This window comes from Halichoerus grypus, chromosome 8 (genome assembly GCF_964656455.1).
Source record: "Halichoerus grypus chromosome 8, mHalGry1.hap1.1, whole genome shotgun sequence".
Taxonomy (NCBI): Eukaryota; Metazoa; Chordata; class Mammalia; order Carnivora; family Phocidae; genus Halichoerus; species Halichoerus grypus.
In genome coordinates this window covers 63018881-63045200 of record NC_135719.1, presented here as the reverse complement: position 1 = coordinate 63045200, position 26320 = coordinate 63018881, and the positions used below count along the sequence as shown (strand labels likewise).

The following is a 26320-nucleotide window of genomic DNA, read 5'->3' as shown; positions in this document are numbered from 1 at the left end:
TTTTAGTTCTTCTGATGTTTAGTACGATTAGGAAACTCATTAATTCTTTAATCCTGGAATGATTACTAACTTTCATTTACTGATTTATAATATGACACACTAGTTACTATGGGTTTATGTGTCATTCTATCTACTTCAGCATTTAATGAAAGCCTTCCAGATACAAAACCCTATACCAAGTACTAGGGATTTGCAGACGTGTAAGACAGTATCCTCAAATGGCTTATAATTTAGATGGGAAAAAAAGGGCTAAACTTTTCAGTAACAATGGAAGAATAGAGGTGAATGCTAACTCATAGTTTAGCAGTGTGTTGTCCTTAAAGAGATGATGACAGATGGGAAAACTCTGCAAAACATTATGGAGAAACTTGAATTTCAGTTTGGCTTCGAAAGACAAGTGTCACTCAAGTAAATGGAAGTTGTTAAGATACCCCCAAGGCTTACCTCAGACCTACTGGATCAGACTTTCTGCCAAGTAGAAATGAGCACTTGAAATTTTTAAAAGAATTCATCACATGAGTCCATTCAGCCAGTTTACATGAAGAAATGTTTGGGAAGTACTGAAATAGAGATTCTATGTAATTACGGGTACTGGTGGGCGGAAGCAGGAAAAGTGCCTGGCAATTTGGGAGAGGAAGACAAGTAAATCAGTGGCTTTTGGGGCCTGCGGGTAATGCAAATTGTAGAGGAACAATGGGAGAAAACTGCAAAAGTAGACTGGATCAGATTTTGGAGGGTTCTGAATTCCAAGTACAAGAGGTTTTAATTTGTTTTGCCTTTTAATAGAGTGTACCATTGAAAGTTTTGGAGCAGAACAGTAACTTTTATAACGTGTTCCCTGGAGGCAAGAGTCTAGGCAAGAAACTGAAATAATAGTTGAGGTACAAATAATAAGACCTGGCCTAATGGGATGGCAATGGGAACAGAAGAGAAGTGCTAGATACATATTTGGTAATATAGAAAGGGCAACTGGCAGGTTCTAGTAAGAGTTTGGGATGTCCAGATCTTCTTTTTAACATTTTAAATATCTTCCTCTGTAAACTCAGATGTTTTATTTCTTCCTCTTTTTCCTTTCACTTTAGTTTCTGTGAAAAATGTTATTACTCTGCATTAGAACGCATTGTTTAGACTGGTAGCAAAGAATGTGCGCTTAAAAATTCTTAAGAAAACCAATGGCCAAAATGGCTTTAAATCATGCTTTAATTTTTCAATGCTGATTATCAGCAAGATCTGAAACCAAAGTGTTTAGAATTATTTTATTGTCTGGGTGGCAAAACATTTAAATACAAGTTAAAGAGGGAAAGAGGAAAGATTATATTAAATATCTACCACACAGCAAAAATTCACAGGACATATTAATAGTTAGAATAGAGGGATGAAGTGGATGTGTGGTTTATCTTCTAAACTGGTGTCTTTGTAGATAAGATGAAGCCTAAATGTCTTGACTTCTAGAGCTAGGTGTAAGTAAAATGTTAATGAAAGTTTCCATATCTTCTTATCTTCTTCCTTTTATGACCATTTTCCCTTTTCAGTTTCATTCTTGGTACCTTTGTGCTCATTACCTTCAGCAAAATCAAATTCTGCTTTCAGAGAAGATATAGTCACTTATACCACGGTATGGATACATTTATGTCTATATGTTACCTCTCCCAGGTATATTTGTATTCTGAACCTTATCTCTAATCTTATGTAATGAATATTCTGCTTTCCTATTGAAGATACTTTAGACTTTGGGAAAAGCTAGAAAATGGAGAGATTTTCTTGGTGCTAGGAAGAGATATTTTTTCTCACATATTCTGGGATTATATCATCTGCACCTGTTGTGATAATTTTGGAGACATTTTTAGAACATAGTAAAGTGTTGTATTTAGCAGATGTAAATATTCTACTTGATCAGATAAAAAACTCTTTCTGAATAACAATTTAGAACCTACAGGGATTACAGGGCAAACAAAGAGGATTTTTTCCTGTCTGATTCAGGGAGAAAACTGACCCCCTTGTGTTACAGAGAGGCCATAAACGATAAGGAAAAGGTCAGGAAATTGGCATGGAAATATAATTCTGTTCAATACAGTTCAACGATGTTCCCATGACATAGTTTAGTAATATGCCACTGGAATCATTCTATTTGTTGCACAACTGAATAGTTTGTTTCTAATTCTGGCATGGCTCTAACCATGCTGAAATAAGCTGTTGCAACTTAAATTCTTTCAAAAGAAAACATTGCCATCACTGTACACACACTAATGTACTTTCTAAAGATTTTTAAATGCTTTGTTTTCAAATAAATCTCTAAATGAATGAATGATTCTTTTTACTTAACCTGACAAAGCACTTAAATGGTTTTTTATATCATTACAGAATAGATATAGGATTGATAAGAACTATAACTGATTTACCACCCCCCCCCCCATGATAATGATGGTGTGGAATCAGTTCTCTTATGCAGGACATTTCAGTTATATTTGATACCAGCAATTGTGCAATCATGTTTAACTGTTTTGAGTTTCATGTTGGTTTGATGGGAATTATACTTCCTGGGTTTCGGTAATAATTTATCTACTTGGGTTTCTTTCTTGCTGGCTTTGATTTCATTAGTCTTCTAATTTCTTTTAGTGTAGTCCAAGGTTCTGTCTTAGATCTGTTATTTAACAGTTACAGGGCATGCTTTTTTAGGGTAGAGTGATCCAAAGATAAGATTAGCATTATCAACCAAATATATTAATTGTGTTATCTTACAATAGTGGGTTCTAGAGTTCATGGGAAAAGTAAGAGAACCTGGACCTGCTGGAGGTCTCTATCTCCACAAAGTCCTTTGTGTCACCTACTCCAAGTGAAAGATAATAAATAAATGTGAGGCAAGTGAACTCACTTCTTTTCCAATTCAAACACTGAATTATTGCCTCCAGGCAGCAAAGTCAGCATGTGCACAACATATCCACCTAATGGTCCTAATCCAACACTAGCCTGAAAAAAGAGATTTGTCTTCAATGTTAAGCAATCACTCTGCTTACTGCTTATGTGATGGAACAAATTTATTTCAACCTAAGATAATCTGGTGTTTGTTTCCCTATAACTTTTGAAGAAGTCAATTTTGAATTATACGTATATACTGCTAAAGGTTACCTCCTAATATTCTAGGTGGGCAACTTAAAATAAGATACTGGCAGCCACATGATCTTATTAAGTAAATATATCTTACATAACTTTGACATTTTGATAAAACTTAGTTCATGATATAAGCTGTTTACAAGAAAACAAAGGACCCATAAACTATCTTAACAAGAAATTTAGGACTGAAACAAATTTAAAATAGTACCTGAGCATTCATTGTCTCATAAGCAATTTATCTACAATGGTCAATGTGAAACATGTATTATTCTGCTTTCAAACATATTTGCTTTAAAGAATCCTTTCTCAGTTAAAGGTAAATATGTCATTTATTTCACTGAGTACTGTCTATCTGTCTATACACAAAGCTGCTACTTCTTCCAGAAATACTCTTAAAATTAAATGGAAAATACAGGCTTGAAGAGGAGGCTAAGGGAAATTTTAACAGTTGCTTACAAGCATATGAAGGATGTGAGGCTGATACATTCATGCAACATTCAACAAATCTCCACTATGAGCCAATTCCTTGCTAGGCTCAATTTAGAGACAAGCCCTGTCCTCTTGGAGCACTGTAACTGGTAACTAACTCTTCTTCATGTTCATTAAAGGAAGATGTAAGGAAAATAATTTACCTTGCAACAGAAACCAATGAGATTAAATTTGTACTAACACAATGAAGAATTTGTGAAGAAATTCATAAATTCAACATATTTGCAATACCTTTAAAATTGAGTAAATGTATCTATTTAAGGACTTATGGAGTAGTTGGTTTTCAAAGATCTTATAACTGTAACATTGTATGAAGTCAATGTTTTCCTTTCCTTCAAGTCCCTTTTACTCCTGCTATTCTTGCTTTTGTTCAATATTATATTTTCCATTACATGAAAAGTAGAATACTGATGCACAGGTTTAGGGTATCTCTCATGCTCACTTGTAATTAGGGAATAAAATCTGTAATGTTTGCTGGCTTTTCTTTTATGGACCAACTATCCACAAAATATAACTGTTGAATGATAGAAGTATTGTTAATTATATATGGACATCCTCCCATTCAGGTCCAGTTATGACAGTATGTTCATACTTGTCCCACCTCCAAACCCTTTTCTCCTAGCCCCTGCTTGTCCATTGCCCACCAGATTTTTGTTGCATTCTGACACTAAGTAAGTGAAGAACATTGGAGGGTTTTTTTGTTTTATTTTTTTTAAGATTTATTTATTTATTTAGAGAGAGAGGGAGAGAGCAAGAGCGTGTGAGTGGGGGGGAGGGAGCAGAAGGAGAGGGAGAGGATCCTCAAGCAGACTCCCCACTAAGCACAGAGCACAACCCAGGGCTCCATCTCAGGACCTGAGATCATGACCTGAGCTGAAATCAGGAGTTGGCTGCTCAACTGACTGAGCTGCCCAGGTGCCCCAAGTGAAGAACATGTTAATCTTATCCCTCCACATATTGGGGTTAAGAATATAAAAAATCAGGGCACCTGGGTGGCTCAGTCAGTTAAGCATCTACCTTTAGCTCAGGTCATGATCTCAGGGTCCTGGGATTGAGCCCCACATCAGGCTCCCTGCTCAGCAGGGAGTCTGCTTCTCCCTCTGCCCCTCACCCTGCTCTTGTGCTCTCTCTCTCAAATAAATAAATAAAGTCTTAAAAAAAAAGAATATTAAAAAATATTTCAATTTTTAACAACCCAATTAAACAGTGGGCAAAATATACATAACAGATACCTTACCAAAGTAGATATACGGATGGCAAATAAGCATATGAAAAGATGCTCAATCTTTAAAGGTTCTACCTCTAACTGGGATGAAGATAGACTTGAGAATGGCAAGGTTCCTGAATGAGTAATATGTTTAATTGTTTGATGTACCTTAAAAATATCTTTCACAAGGAAATTAACAGATTTAAAAGTAGATTGCTTGGGAATGCATTAAGTAATGTTGGCAGAATCGGTATCCTATCAACCCTGACTTTCTAATCTGTTTTGTCCTATGTGCTGTGCCCTCTCTTACTCCAGAAAACACAAGAATGACTTTTGTTCAAGTACAGAGTGGGAAGTGATGTTTTTATATATCCAGAAAGATCTGTAGAAGAATGAACTATGTAAGCTTATGAAATCCTGCCCTTCATACTAAAAGCCAGGGAGTTGCTCAGATAATAGAATATGAACTATATAGCTTGCAGATATTAAGTTAGCTACCAAACTTACTGTACATGATTTTTTTTTGGTCTACAATATATCTATTGCCTTATATAAGACAAATATAAGAGTTTGTATTTTTTGTAGATCTGAATTTATGTTTAAGAGAAGCTTATGTGTATTAAGTGACAGTAAATTTGCTCCCTAAGATGTAAGGCCTATTACATGGGTACATTAAATTAACATAATGATTGTGGTAGCAGAATGATAGAGTGAAAAAAAATAAAAGAAAGGTCAGCTCACATAATAGAACATGAGAATGAAACAATATGTTAAGTAAATTGGCCATTTAGCCTTAATATTTTTGTCAATAATGTTGTCAACAATAGAATCAATTAATTACTTAGGATGTCACCCTTACAAACTAGGGAATATACACAAAATGACTTGCCTATTTTTTTCCTGTGGTTTAATCATTCATAAATTTATCTAAATATTTTTGCCTATTTATTATTTAAATCTGTATCACACTTGCAATAAGTGAGGAATCTTGGTATAAATTGCTATTGCTTTTTAAAAAAATTCTCCAGCATCTACTTTCAGAATTTTAGGTGTTCCCCTAATGTACTTTAAAAATTCATGCTGGGGCACCTGGGTGGCTCAGTCAGTTATCTGACTTCCGTTCGGGTCATGATCTCAGGATCCTGGGATAGAGCCCTGCTTTGGGCTCCATGCTTAGCAGGGAGTCTGCTTGTCCCTCTGCCTCTGCTCCTCCCCTCACTTGTGATCTCTCTCAAATAAATAAATAAAATCTTTAAAAATAATTAATACTAATTCTTTGTTCCTATTACCAATAGCATTTATGATTTTAAGGCGTTTTAACTTTACTGTTTAAAAATTTTTTATTAAGAATTTATTTTTAGAGCAGCTTTAGGTTCATAGCAAAAATGAGGGGACAGTACAGAGTTTTTTTATATACTCCTACCCCCACATATGCATAGCCACCCCCATTATCAACATCCCTTACCAGAGTGGTACATTTGCTACAATTACTAAACTTGCATTGACACATCATTATCACCCCAAGTCCATAGTTTACATTAAGGTTTACTCTTGATGTTGCACATTCTATGGGTTTGGACATGTATCCATTATGTTATCATACAGAGTATTTTTTACTGCCCTAAAAACCCTCTGTTCTCTGCCTAGTTAGCCCTTTCTCTTACATCCAACCCCTGGCAACCACTAATCTTTTTACTATCTCCATAGTTTTGCTTTTTCCAGAATGTCATATAGTTGGAATCATAGTGTGTAGCCTCTTCAGAGTGGCCTCTTTCACTTAGTAATATGCATTTTAGGTTCCCCCATGTCTTTTCATGAGTTGATGATGAAAACTTTTAATTGTTTCATCTCACAGAAATTCCCCATCCCAGTTCCTTGAATATTTCTTTTTCCTGAACATTTTGGGCTTTATATTTTAAAGTTTGAGAGGATATATATTAATATAGGTGAGTTAGCATGATAACTAAAAATTATTTTAAAGTTTTAAAATGAAAGGAGACGATGGTTTAATGGTTATTAGGCCAATTAGAACATTTAATTATGTCCTTGACCAAATATACTCTCTTGGGCACATTAAAACTAAGAATTGGTATAAGCAAATAATGATTTTTTTAAAAAATGTTAAATGATTCTTCTGATTTTCTGTCAAGCCTTTATTGTTGAATGGGAAATCATATATATATATATATATATATAAATAATTGTGTATGTGTATACATTGTATAATACATATTGTACTATATACATATATAAAAAATGGTGTGTGTGTATACATTGTATAATACATATTGTACTATATATATATATATGTACCATCATGTAATATATATTACTTCCTAAAACTACCATATACAGATCAAACATTGAAATACATCCATATCCTTCATTAGAATCAATATTTAACAATTATTTTAAAATTTTATATACATTTTCTTTTGAAATTATTTGGCCTAGAGTAACTCATTGAATTTACTATTAGCTATAAATTTTCTGCAACTATTGTACATTCTCAGGAATCTTCCCCCAGAAATCTCCCATGACAGGCAGCCAGCAGAATCCCTTTGACCCACATTTTCTTCCTTTATTCCATCCTCTAGCTGGAATGTGTGTTCTACCTTGTCTTATGAGAACAAAGTGATGGTGGAACAGTGAGCTGAAAAGAGCCCGGAAACTCCCAAATGCTTTTGTGGAGCAAAGTTGTCACTTCTCCCAATGTTTATTGGATGCAGAAACAAATGATTTTGTTTAAACCAAACCCAGTCTTAACTAAACTGAGGACTCAGTTTCATTTTCCTGTCAGATGCATTCTTTATAAAATGCACACAAAAGTCCAGGAGCCCATTTTTTTCCATTATTCTAAAGCATCAGCCAGAAAAGGCAAGTCCTGTTTTCAATACTATTGTTAATAGCCAGGTGTTTACTTTCATAGCTTTTTTTTTTTTTTCCACTTCTAAAGTCATGAGATTAAAGTAGAAGAAGAAATGAAAACAACACCTGTGCTCTCATGTCTTTCATTTTCCTATTCAGAACTTCACTGTTGCTAGAGATCTGCCATCTCTTCTGGTGCAGCCATTCATTCCCACATGGGCCAGCATTCATTCAGCTTGATGAATCTGTCCCAATCCTTTTTTGTGTCTTGATATACATGTCAGAAATATCCAGCTCCTAGGAAGCTGTCTCAAACCTGTGTTTGACTGTGTTTGAACAGCATTAACTACTCATTTCTAAAGAAAATTGTTTATTGTCACTTAACTATACTCAGCACTCTGCAGGTATGTTTTCTTCCTCTTCTACCCAATTTATTCCTTTTGCTATATTAATGATAGCTTGGATTTTCTAGACTCTTGAGTTTTTTTTTATCTTCCTGGTTTCCCTTCTGAATTAGTTTTTTTTTTAATCCCCTCTAAAAACGCTTATCTTCACTAATAAGCTGTACCATAGAAAAGAGTATCTCAAGCTTTTTCACTTTCACATCTAGCCAAGAAAAACAATTTATATTTATATTACACATGATTGGTGATCATTCAGACAGAAAGGACAAACACAACAAATATGTCCCAAGTCACTCCAAATAGTTCCCTTGGTGTCCTTATATCCTGGATTTTTTCCCAGCAAGCTGTTGAGTTCCGGGAAGCATTTCTTTTAATTCTTTCTGGCTGATCCCTTTGTCCCTGCCTCTATATTTTGTTAATCTTTTAGGAAGTGGAGCATAATACTGTAATGAACCACCTTAATGTCAAACATAGCTTCTTTCAGCAAATATGATGGAACACAGATACTCAACATATACTTAACAGCAATGTTTAAAATGATTTCTATCCCATTTACTCATTCCTTTTGCTCTCCCCATTTCCTCAACTTCTAGGCCTAATGATGTTGAGGCTAAGGCATAAGGATAGGAGCTGGAAAAGACAAGCATCACTTTAAATCGGGCCAATTTTGAGAATGAGTACAAAGAAAAGTTAAGAAGATGCTATTTTTTACTGGGGTGGGACTAATAATGTGGTTGAGTTTTATGAAGATACTGAGTTTAAAGTGACGGCAGTTTACTATATCCTGTTCCTAAATTTGGCATATACAAATCACTGGGTGATCTAAATCTACAATGAAATTCTCACTGTGCTAGATGTGTAGGATTAACAGAATTATTTATAAGAAATAATTTTGCATAGCATCACAATATTTCAGAAAATATCAGACTTTTAAAAATATGGTGATAATGTATTTTACTTTTTAAATACTTAATATTTACATAGAACACTCTGAACACTGGGAACACCCAGTGTTAAAGAGGAATATCTGAAGGTGACACTTGAAGTATCCTCACATGCGCTCCCCTGCCACTGCTTCCCTCTTTAATCTACTGTCTACAACCACATCCTAGAATTTCATTGTTATCAAGCTCTGATCACCATATTGAGAGGTCTTCAAAAGATGTAGAAAGTCAGAATGCTCTGGTTTGACTATGATTGTATGCAGGGCTTAAATTTTACTAGTGGGAATGATATTAAGACATGTATTGAAGCATAATTATTATTTACACTTATTACCTTCCTCTATTGATAAAAGTAGAATCACTGAACTCTATGAATGTACTGTGGAAATGAGAATTCTTTGGTTTGATGTGGATAGATAGTTCCTCAGTTCTCTTTCTTTATCGTTGTTTTTCATTTTGTATTTGCTTATTATTATGACTCCCTAGAGTCATAAAATATTGAAAGATAATGGCAATATATTTTATCCAGTAGCTTCTCAATCATATCATTGCTATTATCAACTACTTATAAAGGCATAGCTTAGTTGTGACCAAAATCTTGAGAATTAAGATTGTTTCATTTGCTGATGCCAGTAGTTGTTATAAATGAGGTCTTTGACTACTTTTCATCTGCCTTTTAGTAAAATCAGGGTATTTAGTGAAATAGTTATTGAATTTTTAATGACACCTAATAATTCAATTCATAAGTCACTGTTTACATATCGACTACAAAAGGAGAGCAATTTTTCCTATTCTGACTCTAAGAAAGGGAATAGAAAGTATGCTATTTAAAACCAAATGATTTGTTGGTCTGAATTTTAGAATGAAATAATCTTATAAATCATACAAAATTTATTAAAATCAATTATAAAATATTTTCATGATTAAAACTAATTTTAATGTTCCACATTCTTCAAATACAAATAGAATCAAAAGGTTTTCTTTTCTTTTCTTTTAATTAAAATGTGTTTGCTATTTATATTCAAATTTAACTTCTGAAGTTCAGAAATCAGGGCTGTTTTCCTTAATGTGTGTCATCAAATTACATTAGAGTTCTATACATTCTGACAATACTTCATAAATACTTAAAAATATTAATATTCATTCCTTTACATTTCCTTCATAGACCCCAGTTTCTATGAGCAGCTCTAGAACTCTCAACTGGATGACCTATGGCTAGTGCTAAGCATCGTATGCTGGGAAAATGGCCTCTATATGCAGCATATATGTGAAACAGATGACAAAAATCAGCTAGGCTACATTAATCCTGATGAAATGGGTATCAATTTTATTCTCCAGATAGGAAAACTAAAGCTTTTTGAATGAATAAGAGGATGAAGCAAAGGATTGGAATGAAAAATCAGATTTTCTTTAATTCAGTTAATATTTTGGAAAACAGCTTTTGGAGACTTGATTTTATGCAGATAATTTTCACTTGGAATTTTCTTCACATTATATTAGGCACAGGAAAGAAAATGTCTCATGGCTGCACCTTCATGTTGCAAGTATAATTAATAGTTATTTAAAAAGGTTCACTAAACTTTTAATTACTACACTGTTTTTAAAATTTTCTTGAGATTTTACTGTATTTGTATGAGTCATTAAAATATAGCACTTAAGGAAAAGATATATAATAAAAGAAAATAATAGGTTAACATTCTTGTGGTAACTGTTTTGTAAAAACAATTTCAACAAAGATTAAAAATTAGAAAGGTATAAAGTTATAAAATATATGAGAGGATTCATAATTTGTTTTTATTTTTTAAAAAATTTTTAAAGATTTTATTTATTTATTTGAGAGAGAGCATATGCCTGAGTGTGAGTTGGGGCAGGGGTAGAGACAGAGAATCTCAAGCAGACTCCACACTGAGTGTGGAGCCCAACTAGGGTTTCCATCCCATGACTCATGAGATCATGACCTGAGCAGAAACCAAGAGTCGGATGCTTAACCAACTGAGCCACCCAGTTGCCCCCATAATTTGGTTTTAAATTGTCTTTTCACGTATCAGAAAACTCACTATCCGTTTAAAATATTTAATCTTTTTTAAGGCAGTAGGTTCTGTTACCATCTTTAAAATTGCTTTAAATGAATTTTATTCAATTTCAGTAAATTTGAGAGATTTTCTGTTAGCAACAATTTTTAAGATAAAGTTTAAGAGAAAAGTAAAGATATTACCTTATTACATACTTTCATAGTATTATATAATGATTAAGAGCCAGACTGGGTTCAAATTTCACTTCTGCCATTTACCAGCTGAGAGAGTTTGGGCAAAATAAACTTTTCTGTGTGTGGGCTTCTTGATCTGTAAAATGGGAATAATTAGGGTACTTGCTTCATAGCCTTGGTGATAAGTAGATGAGTTAATACATAGGAGCCTTGGAATAATTCTTAGAATGTGGTATGAGATCAATAAACATTAGCTGCTATCATGATGATGATGATTATAGTAAATTAGAAATGTAATTCTAGGGAAGAAAAAGCTAAATTCAAATACCTATTTCTTTGAATCCAGATATCTTTTCTATCAAAAAAAATCAATAGTTTGCACTTCCCATATTTAATAAGGTCTACTCTGGTGTTTGTATGTGTGTTATGGGTAGGTGGTCTCAGGCTGAGTAAATAATCACATTAATAAGTTTTTAATAACTTCCAATTGAAAAAAAATAAGAACAAATGGTCATTCTTGGATAATCTGCAAAGCTAAGTGAATAACTGACTTATCTTTCTGTGATTTCTTGCAGATATCATGGAAATCAGGACAGTGGCAGTTGGAATTGTGGCAATCAAAGGGGTCGAAAGTGAATACTATCTTGCAATGAATAAAGAAGGAAAACTCTATGCAAAGGTATTGATAATTTTTTGAACTTATTTTTGTCAAAACATCTTGCCTTGTTTTTTTTTTTGGAGGGGGACAGAAAGAGAAAAAGAGAGAGAGAGGGAGGAGGTAGGGGAGAAGCAGAGGGAGAGAGAGAGAGAGAATCCCAAGCATAGGCCCCTCACCCAGCACAGAGCCCAAAGTGGGCCTGATCCCACAACCCTGAGATCATGACCATGACCCTGAGCCTAAACCAAGAGTCTGACACTTAACCAAGCCACCCAGGCGCCCCAAAACATCTTGCCTTTCTGAAAAGTAAAGATGAAACTAATTTCTTTCCAATTATATAATTTAATGATTTCATTAAAACACTTTATATTCAAGCATTGAGAAAAATGTTTTCTGCAGGACCTTGGACAAATTGCTTAAGCTCTCTGGGCTTGGGTATTGTCACTTGCAAAATGAGTTGGATTAAACAACCTTTGAGGATACTTGCAGCTCTGAAATTCCATATGCATTTTAGATACTTAAAATCTAAAATTTCCCTCTGAGAGTATTAAAGCTCTTTTTGTTAAATTTCACCCAGTCTGTACATTGCTGACCTGAAAATTCTTGGGAAAAAAATTCAGATGTTTGTTTACCAACATCAATCTCACAATCATGTGCTTTGAACTGTGAACATTCATGTTGTTCCCACGTTATTACAATGTGAAATATGTAACAGTTCATCCCACCATAAAAAAATATAATCGACTTTCCCACAGCCCAGCACGATACCTGGCACAGGCTAATTACATAATAATATAGGTTTAACTGAATGAATGACTGAATGAATGAATAGTTGGATGGATGAACAAATAAACTTAATTTTCTATCACAATTACAGGCAGTGTAGTAGTAAATGAAGAAAAGTTGTGAAATACGTCCTTCCACTGAGGGAGGTAGATGCTCTGCTAATCATACCAAATCTCAGCAGTTAGGGAATGAGTGACTTGGGCATGGTAATATGAGAGCTGCTACTTAGAGTGAAATAGCTCCTAATACTAAAGAATAGTAGCAACCGATGGATAGTAGCAACCGATGGCCAAAAAGTTAGACATTTGAAAATAATTTGCATAACTAAATATGTATCATTTTATCTTTTTAAAAAATTTTAAGATGGCTATTTTTTTTTGCAAATATGCTAACTTATATCTAACAAACTGCATTAGGCCCACTCAAAAAAAGAAAAGGTCATATATATTTTAATTTTACTGAATATTACTGCTTACTCTTTGAGTCCCTCTAAAAATCATTTGGATAATATTGTTTGTTATTTTAACAGAAAGAATGTAATGAAGATTGCAACTTCAAAGAATTAATTCTGGAAAACCATTACAACACATATGCATCAGCTAAATGGACACACAGCGGAGGAGAAATGTTTGTTGCTTTAAATCAAAAGGGGGTTCCTGTAAGGGGGAAAAAAACAAAGAAAGAACAAAAAACAGCCCACTTTCTTCCTATGGCAATAACATAATCATATATGGTATATAAGAAACCAGTTCCAGCAGGGAGATTTCTTTAAGTGGACTGTTTTCTTTCTTTTTCTCTTTTCTTTTCTTTTCTTTTTTTTTTTTTTAAGTAACCAAGAAAGGCTGGAAAACTACTGAAAAACTGATCAAGCTGGACTTGCGCATGTATGTTTATTTTAAGAGACTGCATTAAAGAAAGATTTGAAAAATATGCACAAAAATCAGATTTAGTAACTAAAAGTTGTAAAAAATTGTAAAACTGGTTGTACAATCATGATGTTAGTAATAGTAATGTTTTTTCTTAAATTAATTTACCCTTAAGAGTATGTTAGATTTGATTATCTGATAATGATTATTTAAATATTCCTATCTGCTTATAAAATGGCTGCTATAATAATAATAATGCAGATGATGTTATATAAGATATGTCAGACCTAAAGGCTGCTGGAATGATTTGTCAGATAATCAAGCCAATACTAACTATGGAAGATGAGCAGTATTTGAAAGGCTTTTTAGCGAAAAATTAAAATCCACTTAAATTCCAATCGGAAAAGAAAGAATATTCTCAAAAATTCTACTATTGAATGGAATCAAATAAGTAGTTTTACAAAAGCATAATATTAGAAAATGCTTATACCTATTAACAAGAAGAAAATTCCTAATGCTGCTCAAACTGAAAGGGTATTGCTAAAAGGATGTTTTCAAAAATCTTGTATATAAAATAGCAATGATGATGATAATACTGTACTGTACTTCATCTCACTTGCCACAAAATAACATCTTATAATCCCTAAAAGTAAAATTGAGAAATCTTTTAAGTTTTTTTCAAGTAACATAATCTATCTTTTGTATAATTCATATTTGGGAATATGACTTTTAATAATGTTCTTCCCGCAAATAATCATGCTTTTTTTCTGTGGTTACAGCATTAAACTCTATTTTAAGTTGTATTTGAACTTTATTGTTTTGTTATTTAAGTTTATGTTATTTATAAAAAAACAACCTTAATAAGCTGTATCTGTTTCATATGCTTTTAATTCTAAAGCAATAACAAAACCGTCTGGCTCAATGGCAAGTTCCCCCTCCCCTTCATGACCAATACCAAGTCTAGTACACAGCACTTGGGCCAGCAAATTCTGGATGGCAGACAAAAATGACAGCCTGCAGCAATTCTTACAATAGATGTCGCACAGGGAACAATACAAAAATGTAAAACATGTTTTGCCACATATTGTTGTCAGTTAAATTGGATCATATAAGTAAAATCACTACAGATACAAGAACTTAAAGAATTTTAAAGTTAGAATATACTTGAGTTCATGAGTAGAAAAGTGCCATACTTTTAAAATATGCATATTTAGAGTTAGTAATTTTTCTAATGTCTAGAAATTTCTGTCATTCAAAATATTGCCACAGGGAAAGTTGTTTTCCTGTTAGATGGCAAGAGCACAAAGGCCCAAAATAGAGTATATAGTTAGGGATTTGAGGACCTGAATGTCATGAAGGCTTGAGGTGAGACAATAGACAATAGGCTTATCAGAAAGATAAATTCCACTTCATAATTCTTCGATTGGCAGATTCGGTAGCACTTTATGTGCTCATCAATCGGAGTCCAACATTTATCTAAATTAAACTACTGGAATGCTCATCATTGTGGTTTTAATTTCAAAATATTTGTTTTATATAAATATTATCCACTAATACATTTATAGGCAAAAGTTACATAAAAAGGCTAAATCACAGGAACAACAGATTCATTTGATCTTCTTGTGGCTCACTTATATGTCCAAGTGGCAGGAAGCTAGAAAGAACTGCCCTTCCTCAGATATACTCTGGGATATGCTATGAATGAGATTCTGAACTGTTCTCTGATTCATGGGCCTTGCTAGGCTAGGTTCCTAGATCAGGCTTCTATGGCTGGAGTCTTGTGAAAATATCAAGGGCAGAGGAGAAACTATGGTTCTCATATTTGTTTCCTTAGTGTTTAGCAGAGTGTTTATCCATAATCAATTTTTATATGAATTCATTCAATGTTTGAATATTAAAGAAAATTCAGACTGAGACTAATCTTACTTCATTTTTAATTCACTTCATACACAATAATTAGTCCATACTGTGATGATTTGACTCAAGAGAAGGAAAGAAATAATGCAATTTCTGATCCTGTTTCCTATTCCACTCTTACATGTATCTCTTTATTTACAAATGGGGAGCAGTAAGAAAATGTCCATATAAACAGAGTAACCTTTTCTAAAATGTTCTTTGAAAGGGGAAATTGGTTAAATGCATAGGTTTCCAACAAGGAAGGAAAAAATTAAATGAAAGAATATGAACTGTTAACAAAAGGAGAAATAAAAAAATATTTTCAATGCAATTAGTGAACTAAGACATTTTTATGTAAAAAAAAAAGCCATAGTATAAATTATCAGCCTTTGAGTTGGCTATTAATCAACTTAATGATAAAAGAGAAGAGATGCTGGAGATAAATTCTTAGTTTCTATCTCTTAGAGTTTGCTCTTCTGGTTCTCTAGAGCTACAAAGAACATACAGATGGACTACAAGACCAATTGTAGTAAAAGCGATTCTGTAACCACAAATGCACTGAATCAGTGTCTCTCAAAATTGTCTACTGAAATAACAATAATGGTAGAGAAGTAGAGAATGAGAGTTTAAGGAATAATGCAAAGGTGGCACACAAAATTTCTTGAAAATCTTTTTTCTCTTAAAACTCATGTGAGTTTTGTATTTTATTCCATAATACATTTGTGTTTGCTCAAATATAAAATTCACACCAATAAGCAAAAGTGATACATCAGAAAGATGTACAAGGTTTATCATGCAGCTTCATTCACACCACTACCCTACTGCCATATACTTGGGCATGAATAAGACACAAGAGATCCGTACCTTTCATTATCCAACTTTACACACAGATGACACATGGCTAAAGAAAACCAAACCTTTATCTAAAGTTCACTATGAGTAGGAATGATATTAAAAATATTTAATGACTGGTATGAGTGGTAACTGGTCAATTAGAATATGTCACTGATCTAGCAGAACAGACGCGGGCCACTGCGACTGACTTGTGGGTACCAGATGATTATTAGCTGTGACCATTTCTATGATCACTCTAAAACAGTTTTTAGAGAATATCTCTTAATTGGTCTCTATGATTTGAGTTCTTCATGTGTATCTTATTATGAGAAAGTTCATTAAAACTTATAACTGTTTCAGCATTGTTGTCAGGCTACTCTTTGTTCCACTTCTACATTTATTCAAAAAAGCTGTTGCTTTCAATGAGATTAATGTTCTTTCAGGCCCACACGTGCTCCCATTCATCCTCTAACTTTGAATGGTTTGTTAAGAAAATTCACTTTCCACCTTAACATTAAGTCTTCCAATCCATGAGCATGGTACATCTTTCCATTGATTGAGATATTCTTTAATTTCTTTTAACAACGTTTTGTAGTTTCAGAGTATGAGTGTTGTACTTCTTTTGTTAAATTTATTCCTAAGTATTTTATTTTTTTTTGATGTTATTGTAAATAACTTTTTTTTTTTAAACTTCATTTTTTTGTTTGTTCATCATTGCTGTATAGAAATACATCTGATTTTAGTTTATTGGTCTTATAGCTTTTTAAAATTATTTTATTATGTTACATTAGTCACCATACAATACATCATTAGTTTTTGATGTAGTAGTCCATGATTCATTGTTTGCATCTAGTGCAGTAGGAAGGGAAAAGTGAAGGGGGGGAAATTGGAGGGGGAGACGAACCATGAGAACTATGGACTCTGAGAAACAAACTGAGGGTTTTAGAGGGGAGGGGAGTGGGGGGATGGGTTAGCCCGGTGATGTGTATTAAGGAGGGCATGTACTGCATGGAGCACTGGGTGTTATATGCAAACAATGAATCATGGAACACTACATCAAAAACTAATGATGTAATGTATGGTGACTAACATAACATAATAAAATTTAAAAAAATAAAATAAAACATGGCAGTTTATTTCCTACAGAGCAAGGAACCAGAGAGAATGCCCAAAATGGAAGCCACAGTATTTTTAGAATGTAATCTTGAGAGTGATATCCCATTACTTCTGCCTATACAAGGTAAGGAAATTACACAAAGGCATAAATACCAAAAAGCAGGGATCATCGGATGTCATCTTAAAGGCTGCCTAACACAAATAATAAGTGGGATGTTTTTAAGGTCACTGCCACAAGACAGGATTCTTTAGGGCCTAATAAGAGTAATTCATGGCTTTCCTCCGTGAGCCATTCAGCAGAGAAAAATAGGTATATTCTCTGTGGCAACATTCTTGATACTTCCCTGAGGGATATTGTATAGCCCATACTCACAAGGGTAATTGAGAAAAGGTTGGAACCACAGTCTAGACTGCCAATTAGCTTGAGTTGTGCCTCCTTAGAACTCCTAATATAGCTGGAAAACTAACAGTATCACTCTGCCTCTATATGAAGGAAATGACCCAGCCTTCAGACCCAACCTGAAGATAATCCTCCCCTCCACTTCCCTACCTCAAGAGAATAAGATCAGATATACCAGTTGAAATTTCCTTGAGCCATAGAGCATTTTATTCTAGATGGTAGAGGCAATCAACTACAAGTTGCGCAAGACCATGTGAGGATAAGAAGACCTAAAAAGACTTGAAAAACCATCGATTTTAATACCAGATGCATACTGGAATCACCTGGGATTTTTTTTTTTTTTTTTTTAGAAAATGAGGCCTAGGCCCCAGACCAATTGCATCAGTATATCTGGGAAGGGGCACAGGCAATGATATTTTTAAAGCTCCCCGGGATATTCTAAGGTACCTATGCGTTTGAGAACCAATTAGCTAAATGGGGGTTGGGGGTGGGAGTGGGAAAGGAAATCCCTTTAGGAACTATACCTGGTTCTTTATCTTTGTTTCTTCCTTAAACACTCTGAAAAGCCTTATGTTGCTTCCCATCTTAATTCCATATTTTCCAATATGATTTCAAAGTCTACAGTGCTTCTTGGATCCCTGGTTTTCCTAGATGTCTCTATATTTTTGCTATTCATAGTTGAGGGTAAAAGGAAACGCAAACACTAGAAAGAGAGCTACAATTGTTTTTACATTCAGACAATTATGGGGTATAAAGTGTGCAAAGGGTGCCCCCAAATACACCATAGTCCTTTCTCAAACAGAGCAGCCACAGTGATTCTGTTAAGTTGTATTTCAGATCATGCAATTCCTCTGTTCAAAGCTGCAATTGTTTCCCATATTACTCAGGATAGAAATCAAAGTTTTTAGAGTGGCCTATGGAGTGGTAATGGAAAAGGTGAGTGATTAAAAACTTAGATGTTAAATTAGGTATGGGCAAGACAATAGGGAAAAATAATAACAATCCAGAATTATGCACTCAGATTCCTTGGCAGATATCATTGAATTCTCAGTCCATTTTAAAGAAGCTCGACCTGTACACTGTAGGCAATATTTAGTGGGCATGATAATTATTAGAATCATACTCAGAGTTCATAGCCCCACATAAAATCTGATAAATGAACACACATCGTTATGTCTGAAGTAAAAAAAAATATCGAAGGCATGCATATATCAATTTAACAAAAATTTTCTATTAATCAACCAATTTATAGATCTGACAGGCTAGACAGATGAGAAGACCTCTATTTCACTCTTCCTTATTTAATTGATCTATTGTTGGTTATTTTGGTTGTTTCAAAATTTTCACTAACATAAATATGAATTTCTTGGTATATACTTTATATTTCTGATTATTTTCTTCTTTTAAAGACTTTATTTGAGAGAAATGGAGTGAGAGAGAGAGAGCAAGCATGAGCAGGGGTGGAGGAGGAGTGGAGGAAGAGGGACAAGCAGACTCCCCGCTGAGCAGAGAGCCCGATGTGGGACTCAATCCCAGGACTCTGGGACCATGACCTGAGCAGAAGGCAGACACTTAACTGACTGAGCCACCCATGCACCCCTGATTATTTTCTTAAGGTGATTACAGGAAATAAAATTATTAGACCAGAAAAAAAATCCTGTAAAAACACAAATTGAAAAACTGATTTTCAGAAAGCTTTTTCCAAATATATACTACAACCAACAGTGTACTGAAGTAGATAAACATTCTCTCTAATATCTACACTCAAAATTTAGTCAGCTTTTATTCTTGTCTCTACTTCACCAAAATCCAGGCAGCTTCTTCTTTTTCAACATCTTTAGATGTATCTCTTTCTTGGTCCGTCTACAACCTTATGACCTCATGTCTAGAGTTTAGCAATAGTTCCTTAATCATTCTCCTGTCTCAAGTTCTTCCCCATCTCAGATGCTATTTAATTCCTAATCTTCCTAAAATACTACTTTGACTATGTCAGTTGCAAGCTGAAGAATCCATGTTGGTTCTTTATTGCCTATTGGATTTAAATTCTTTAAAATATCATTCAAAGCTGTTAAACAATTGGCTCCACCTTACCTGTCCCATCTTCTCACTGCTCAACACAAACTTTATAGTTTCCTTAGTACACTGTGTTTGTCCCATTGTCTGCCTCTCCTCACCAACCCAGAAGTTTTATAAGGAAAGGGATCTTACCTGTTTTGTTCACTTAATGTATCCCAAGCACCTTTGAAAGTCTCTGGCATAGAGTAAGCACTCAGTAAATTGTCACTAAATAAATGGTTAAACCAATTCCAATTCAGTGACAGAATAATGAGCATACCTCACTACAAAGCATGATTCCAATATTTAAGCAAGATACAAATGTAATTGTTACAAATGCATAGAAACATACCACCTTGTTTTGTTCAAACCGGTGACTAAATCTCTCAGAAGAATTCAAATCCTTGTTATTTACTTCACCTTAGCATGGCTTTTTCTTGTCACTCAATAAAGAATGTTAATGCATTTCATAATACAATGAGAACCCACTTTTTTTTTCATGCTATCCAGCACCTCTGACCACAACCACCAATCAACAAACCAAATATCTGCCAGTCACCTTGTGGCAGACCATGGAAGATTATCTTAAAAGCTAAATTAGTAATTAGAAAGTTGCTTAGTAAACATGGCATCAAAGCAAAGGGAGGTAAGATGGTTTTGAAAGATATATTATCCAAATTATTATAAAGATGTAATTGACAATGGTCAAATCTGGATAGTTCTGTAAAAACACTGCAGGTTTCTGATTCTTCAGGCTACATCTATTTTGTGCCACATGTTATTTATCCCACTTTTGTTCATATAGTCTTTCTCCACATAGTATAAAATACAACCAATGACAATACGATAATACAACTTACTAAATTACTACCACATTGAGAGTTTATATCTCTGGCCATCTTAGTGTTTTGGGGTTTCCTCTCTCTTTAGCCATGCAAATTCCTTGGTTTTCTTTCAATATTGTATAATGAAAGCACAATGTCAAGATTTTACTGGCTTAATTCTCAGAAAGCTACTTTATTTTCAAGTTCTAAGGGTTCTTTTTTTATTGTCCCTAAGCACTGCTGATAGTGAAGAGGTAGCAAATTGACAGAGGTACAAATTAAAATTCAAGTAACTATTGGGCTATTGTTCATTGGGCTATTACTATTTCTGGAACATGTATCGTTTGCTAAATATCAACTAGTACTTGTGTATGGAGTAACTAGTTACTAGTACACTATGTTTCATTTCTATTTCTTATCGCCCCCAGCACTAAGTATAATGATATACACATAGGTACTTAAAAGTTACATGTTAACTGAATATAAGGATTTTTTACTGCATGTAGTTTAAACTACAGTTTATAAAAAATGATGAAGTACTTTAACTTTTTAACTTTCAAGTTCAGATAAAGAGAAAAATTGGGTTTAAAAACTAGGAGAGAGGTATCAAAATAGTTTTTCAAAAATGATCTTCATCTGAGTTTAAAAGGTTATATGGTGTTGTACCACAATAAGAGAAATGAACATTAAAACTTTAGTCTTGTAAATAATCTAACAATACACTGGTTAAGGGGAGCTGGCTTGTAAATCCTGAGTCATTCCAGATACTGAAATTCTATAACTGCTTACATTCCAGTCCTAAAAAGGGAGATATGCCATTTGGTTTGGAAGGCAAATTTTAACTATCTGCTGTCTATTTCATTAAAAACAAAAACAGAACATTTTTTTCATTTTAAAACTTTGGAGAAAAGTTAAGCCCACATGACAATAAACATCTCAAATGTCAAGGAGAAATTATGGTTTAAATATGTTTTGGATTAGAAGAAGCAATTCTGAGACAGCATTATACATGGAGCATAGGTTATTTTATTTCTTGAAAGTCATATATATGCACACATGCATATATACATACACTCATGTTTTACCCCAGTTCTGCTCTTGACCTGCCTTAGCATTCCTCTAGCACACAGATTAATATATATATACACACAAGACACACACACAAGATACACACACATACACACACACGCACATGCACACAAATATAGACGGGGAAGAGTTCTAAAATAATAAATCTAAGCCACCAGTCTCTATTGCTAATTCCACCTCAACAGTCAACAACCACTTGGGAAGATTATTCAGCATCTAAGAGTAGAAGTAATAGCGTAATAAAAAGTTAGAGAAGGGGAATATAGAAATAATCTAATCTAATTACATCAGTTTTTTTCAGGTGGAAACATAAGGCCCAGAAAGGTTATATAACATGATCAAGGAATTCAAGTCTTTAATGTGCAAGTTAAATACGTCGGTGCTGAAGAAACATTAGTAACTGCAGAAAAGTTTCCAAATCAAAACATACTTATGGCCTAGTAAATAAATTATCTGAGTCTTATGTTTAGGGGATTCTCCATAGTGATTACTGAGTCCAGCTTGGGGATAAGCAACACAGAAACTGTAAAACTACAAGCAAGATATGGTAGCTCTCAAATGCCATGGAGCAAGCACCTTCACAGTGATTTTCTGTAGGGCAGTAGCCCACAAGCTTTTTGGTCTCAGGGCTCTTTTATACTCTTAAGAATAACTGAAGACACCAAAGGACTTTTGTTTATATGGATTTTGTATCTATTAGTATTTCCTATAATAGAAAATAAAACTGAGAAATCTTGAACATTAGTTCATTAAAAATAATAGTAATAAACTCATTTCATGTTAAATAGCATCTTTTTGGAAAACTAAATATTTTCTTTTTTTAAGTTTTTATTTAAATTCCAGTTAGTTAATGTAGTATTAGTGTCAGGTACACAATAGAGTGATTCATCGCTTCAATATATCAGCTGGTGCTGATCACAAGTGCCCTCCTTAATCCCCATCCTATTTCACCCATCCCTCCACCCACCTCTCCTCTGGTAACCATCAGTTTGTTCTCTATACTTAAGAGTCTGTTTCTTGGTTTGCTTCTCTCCTCCCCCCCCCTTTGCTTGTTTGTCTTGTTTCTTAAATTCCACATATGAGTGAAATTATATGGTATTTGTCTTTCTCTAACTGACTTTTCACTTAGCATTATATCTCTAGCTCCATCCATGTCATTGCAAACAGCAAAATTTCATTCTTTTTTATAGCTTAGTAATATTCCATTGTGTATTTATGTGCATATACCACATCTTGTTTTTTTCTTAGAAAAAGATAACTATTTTCAAGAAAAGTTTTGAGAAGAGTAACATTGTTTCACATTTTAAAAATCTCTTTAACATCTGCCTTAGTAGAAGACAGCATGATTCCAATATTTACTTCTGAATTTGTTCTGTTGTGATACATTTTTTAAGATTATATTTGCATATTGATGTATATGAAGAAAATCTGGTATCACACATATAATTGGAAAAAATGAGTATTTGAATCGCCTTTTCATATAATTGCGAATATTCTTTGATACTACACCAAAACTTGACAAGTTGTAACTTCTTAATGGTAGGTTGCAATGTGGAATCTAAAACCACATTTTTAAAATCCATGTATTATTTTTAAAAATACAATGTACTGATCATTTGAAAAATACTGGTTCAGTGAATTATGCAGATCTTCTAAATGTTGACATGTTTCTTTATATGATATCAAAAAATCACATTTGTTAATATCACCACTGACTTATTAGGCAGTCTTTAAGTATTGAAAAACTGTCAAGATCATGGTGATAGAAGCAGTTTCTCCAAAATTTTCTTTGATACTCAAATTTTATTATTGCCCACAGTATTATTAACTAAATCACTATGTTGTACATTACAATCCCATGAGGTATTCATTTTATAACTGGAAATTTATAACTTTAGCCAAGACTTTTAATACTTCTCTTATATTCTCCTGGAGCAGATTAATTCTAATGCAGTTCTATAGGCTGACCCCAGAGGGCGGAAATAGCCTGGATCTCTGAAATACTATGTGGAGGAGAGGTACTCACTGACCACTAACTAATATAAAAACTCAACAAGATACCTTTAAAGGTAGGCTAGGGCCCTAGAAAAATATAAAAGAGCTTCAAAGTTCAAATAAACACATAGATTTCCTAATAGTCACAATCTAAGTAGAAATTTACAGAAAAAAACTACTTTGTAAAAAACAAACAAATCAACAAAAAACAACCCCAAACCCTCTTTAAGCATTTCTTGACTTTTTGAAATGGTACAACCACCCTTTTAGTTCCCCTGCCAAAAACATTGGTGCATAGCAGACCTGTGCTTTCCCAGTGGAGGCTCAGTTACTTTTAGAGGATTAGAAATTCCAACCCTTTGCTCTCATTGTACTTCTGGACTACTTTGGCCCCAGAATGTGGGTTTCCAATTCCCCAAACCACTGCTATTTCTAGAGGAATCCATATACAAAATTTGGAAATAAGTGAATTTTCCCCCTAGTCTGCTTTTTCTGACCCTTCTACTAACATCTCTCCCTCTTTCCTTCTCATGTATTAAAATTTGATCCCAGGAAAGGATCTAAAAACTCATTCACATTAGTCATGAATGAAGGATTAAGGCTATGGCCCACTCTTTATAAGTTACAACTCTTATCCTATGATGACAATTTTAAGCCTTAATGTACTTACAAGCTTGTAAAATTAAATGACGAAGAGGAAGCATGTGAGTAGGCTATGAGTTCAGACTCTAAGGCCAGAATTTTCTGGGTATGAATTCATATTCCACTACTTATCAGGTATGTGACCTTGGGTCAGTTATTACTTAATTTCTTATGCTTCAGTTTTCTTACTTTATAAGGGATAATAAAAGTGAATTGCCACATAAGAATATTACTAATAAGGCTCTAAAAAGTTAACATATGTTATGAAGTACATACTTCAAATTAAAGACTTATACAAGTTTAAGTTAAATTATTAAATTTTAATTGAGAACTATATGAAAGGAAACACTCATTAAACCCCTAATCTGCCCTCCCAGACTTAGAAGATCTCATCCAGAAACAGAAAAATCCAGGCATGGTTTAGAATCAAATATAAAAAGTATTTTTCAAATATTTAGGGGTAAATAAAATATATGATACATTTTATCAAGATTTCCTATTATTAAAATCAAGTGTTTTTGAATCACAACATTTATGTTTATTTCAAATGAAAATGATCATTAGAAATACAGTATAAAAGCTCTTTCAAGCATTATAATTCGCCACCTAGAATCTTCATATTAGATTGCAATAAATGGATACTGAAATAATAACTTCTGAAAAACCAAGGATTATCATGAAGCAACATATAAATAAGGGATGTTCAGAATAAACATTATTGAAATAAAAGCTCAATAAACAGTATTTCCTAGGAGAAGAGAAAAAACTTTCTTGACTGTCTATAGAGTAATTTGACTATGTTTTCTTGATGGTCAAAATATTGGTCAAAAAAATTGGCTAATACCTATTGATTATTTTAAATTATTGAATGTTGATTATTGTTAAATTTTGAGATGTAAAATGGTTTCATGTATTTTGTTTATGTAAAGAGCATAAAAACAATATTACATATTATAGACAGAATGGATGCCCACAAATTTCAGTATAGTCATTACCTTTGGAGAGGGGGAGACAGATTTACAAATGGCACCAAAAAAACCTGTAAATAAAAGGCTTGTAAGGCAAATATGGAAAAATACAAATATTTGTTATATGTGGGAAATGTTCTTTACTGTTCTGCATGCTTGCATAAAAAATAATAATAAAAATACATCTACAAGGAGACTTTTACATAGGTGGTGGGATAAACACAGCTACTTTAGTCTATCTCCCAGCCCTCAGTTAAATAACTATGAAACATGAATAGGAAAATCTGCATCAGCACCAGAACACGGTTTTATAAACTGGTATTATATCTAAAGCCTATGAAATAAAACCAAATTTGTAAAAGTCTTTGATAATTCTTTATCACATGAAGGGAAAAGTACACAGGAGGAGGTCTTGAGAGATCCACATCCCCACTGGCAGAAGCTTAAGATGTTTTCCAAAGAAAACATTCAGATGGCTTACAAACACATGAAAAGATGCTCAACATCATTTATCAGCAGGGAAATAAAAATCCAAACCATGATGAGATACCACCTCACATCTGTCAGAATGGCTAAAATTAACAACACAAAAAACAACAGGTGTTGGTGAGGATGAGGATACTGTTAGTGGGAATGCAAACTGGTGCAGCCACTCTGGAGAACCTCAAAAGGTTAAATACAGAACTACCCTATGATCCAGCAGTTACATTACTAGGTATTTATCCAAAGAATACAAAAATATAAATTTGAAGGTTTGAAGGGGTACATGCACCCTGATGTTTATAGCAGCATTATCAACAATAGCCAAACTATGGAGAGAGCCCAAATGTCTGTCAACTGATGAATGGATAAAGAAGATGTGGAATATATATATGGCCTATATATATATATATATATATATATATATATATATATATATATAATGGAATATTACTCAGCCATCAAAAAGAAAGAAATCTTGC

The 26320-nt window shown here is 33.6% G+C and overlaps 2 protein-coding genes across 6 annotated transcripts in view; one reads left to right on the top strand and one right to left on the bottom strand.

Annotated features, from left to right (window-relative positions):
• The window catches only part of FGF7 (fibroblast growth factor 7), a 58091-nt gene extending 41460 nt beyond the window's left edge, over positions 1–16631 (top strand). For all 4 annotated transcript variants that reach the window (XM_078079376.1, XM_078079375.1, XM_078079378.1 and 1 more), the window contains exons 3-4: positions 11805–11908; positions 13203–16631. In XM_078079376.1, the coding sequence (XP_077935502.1) occupies positions 11805–11908; positions 13203–13397 (299 nt within the window). In that variant the 3' untranslated portion in view covers positions 13398–16631. The remainder of the gene's footprint in view (positions 1–11804; positions 11909–13202) is intronic.
• Positions 1–26320, bottom strand: part of FAM227B (family with sequence similarity 227 member B) — a 210149-nt gene that overhangs the window by 116862 nt on the left and 66967 nt on the right. The window lies entirely within an intron of this gene.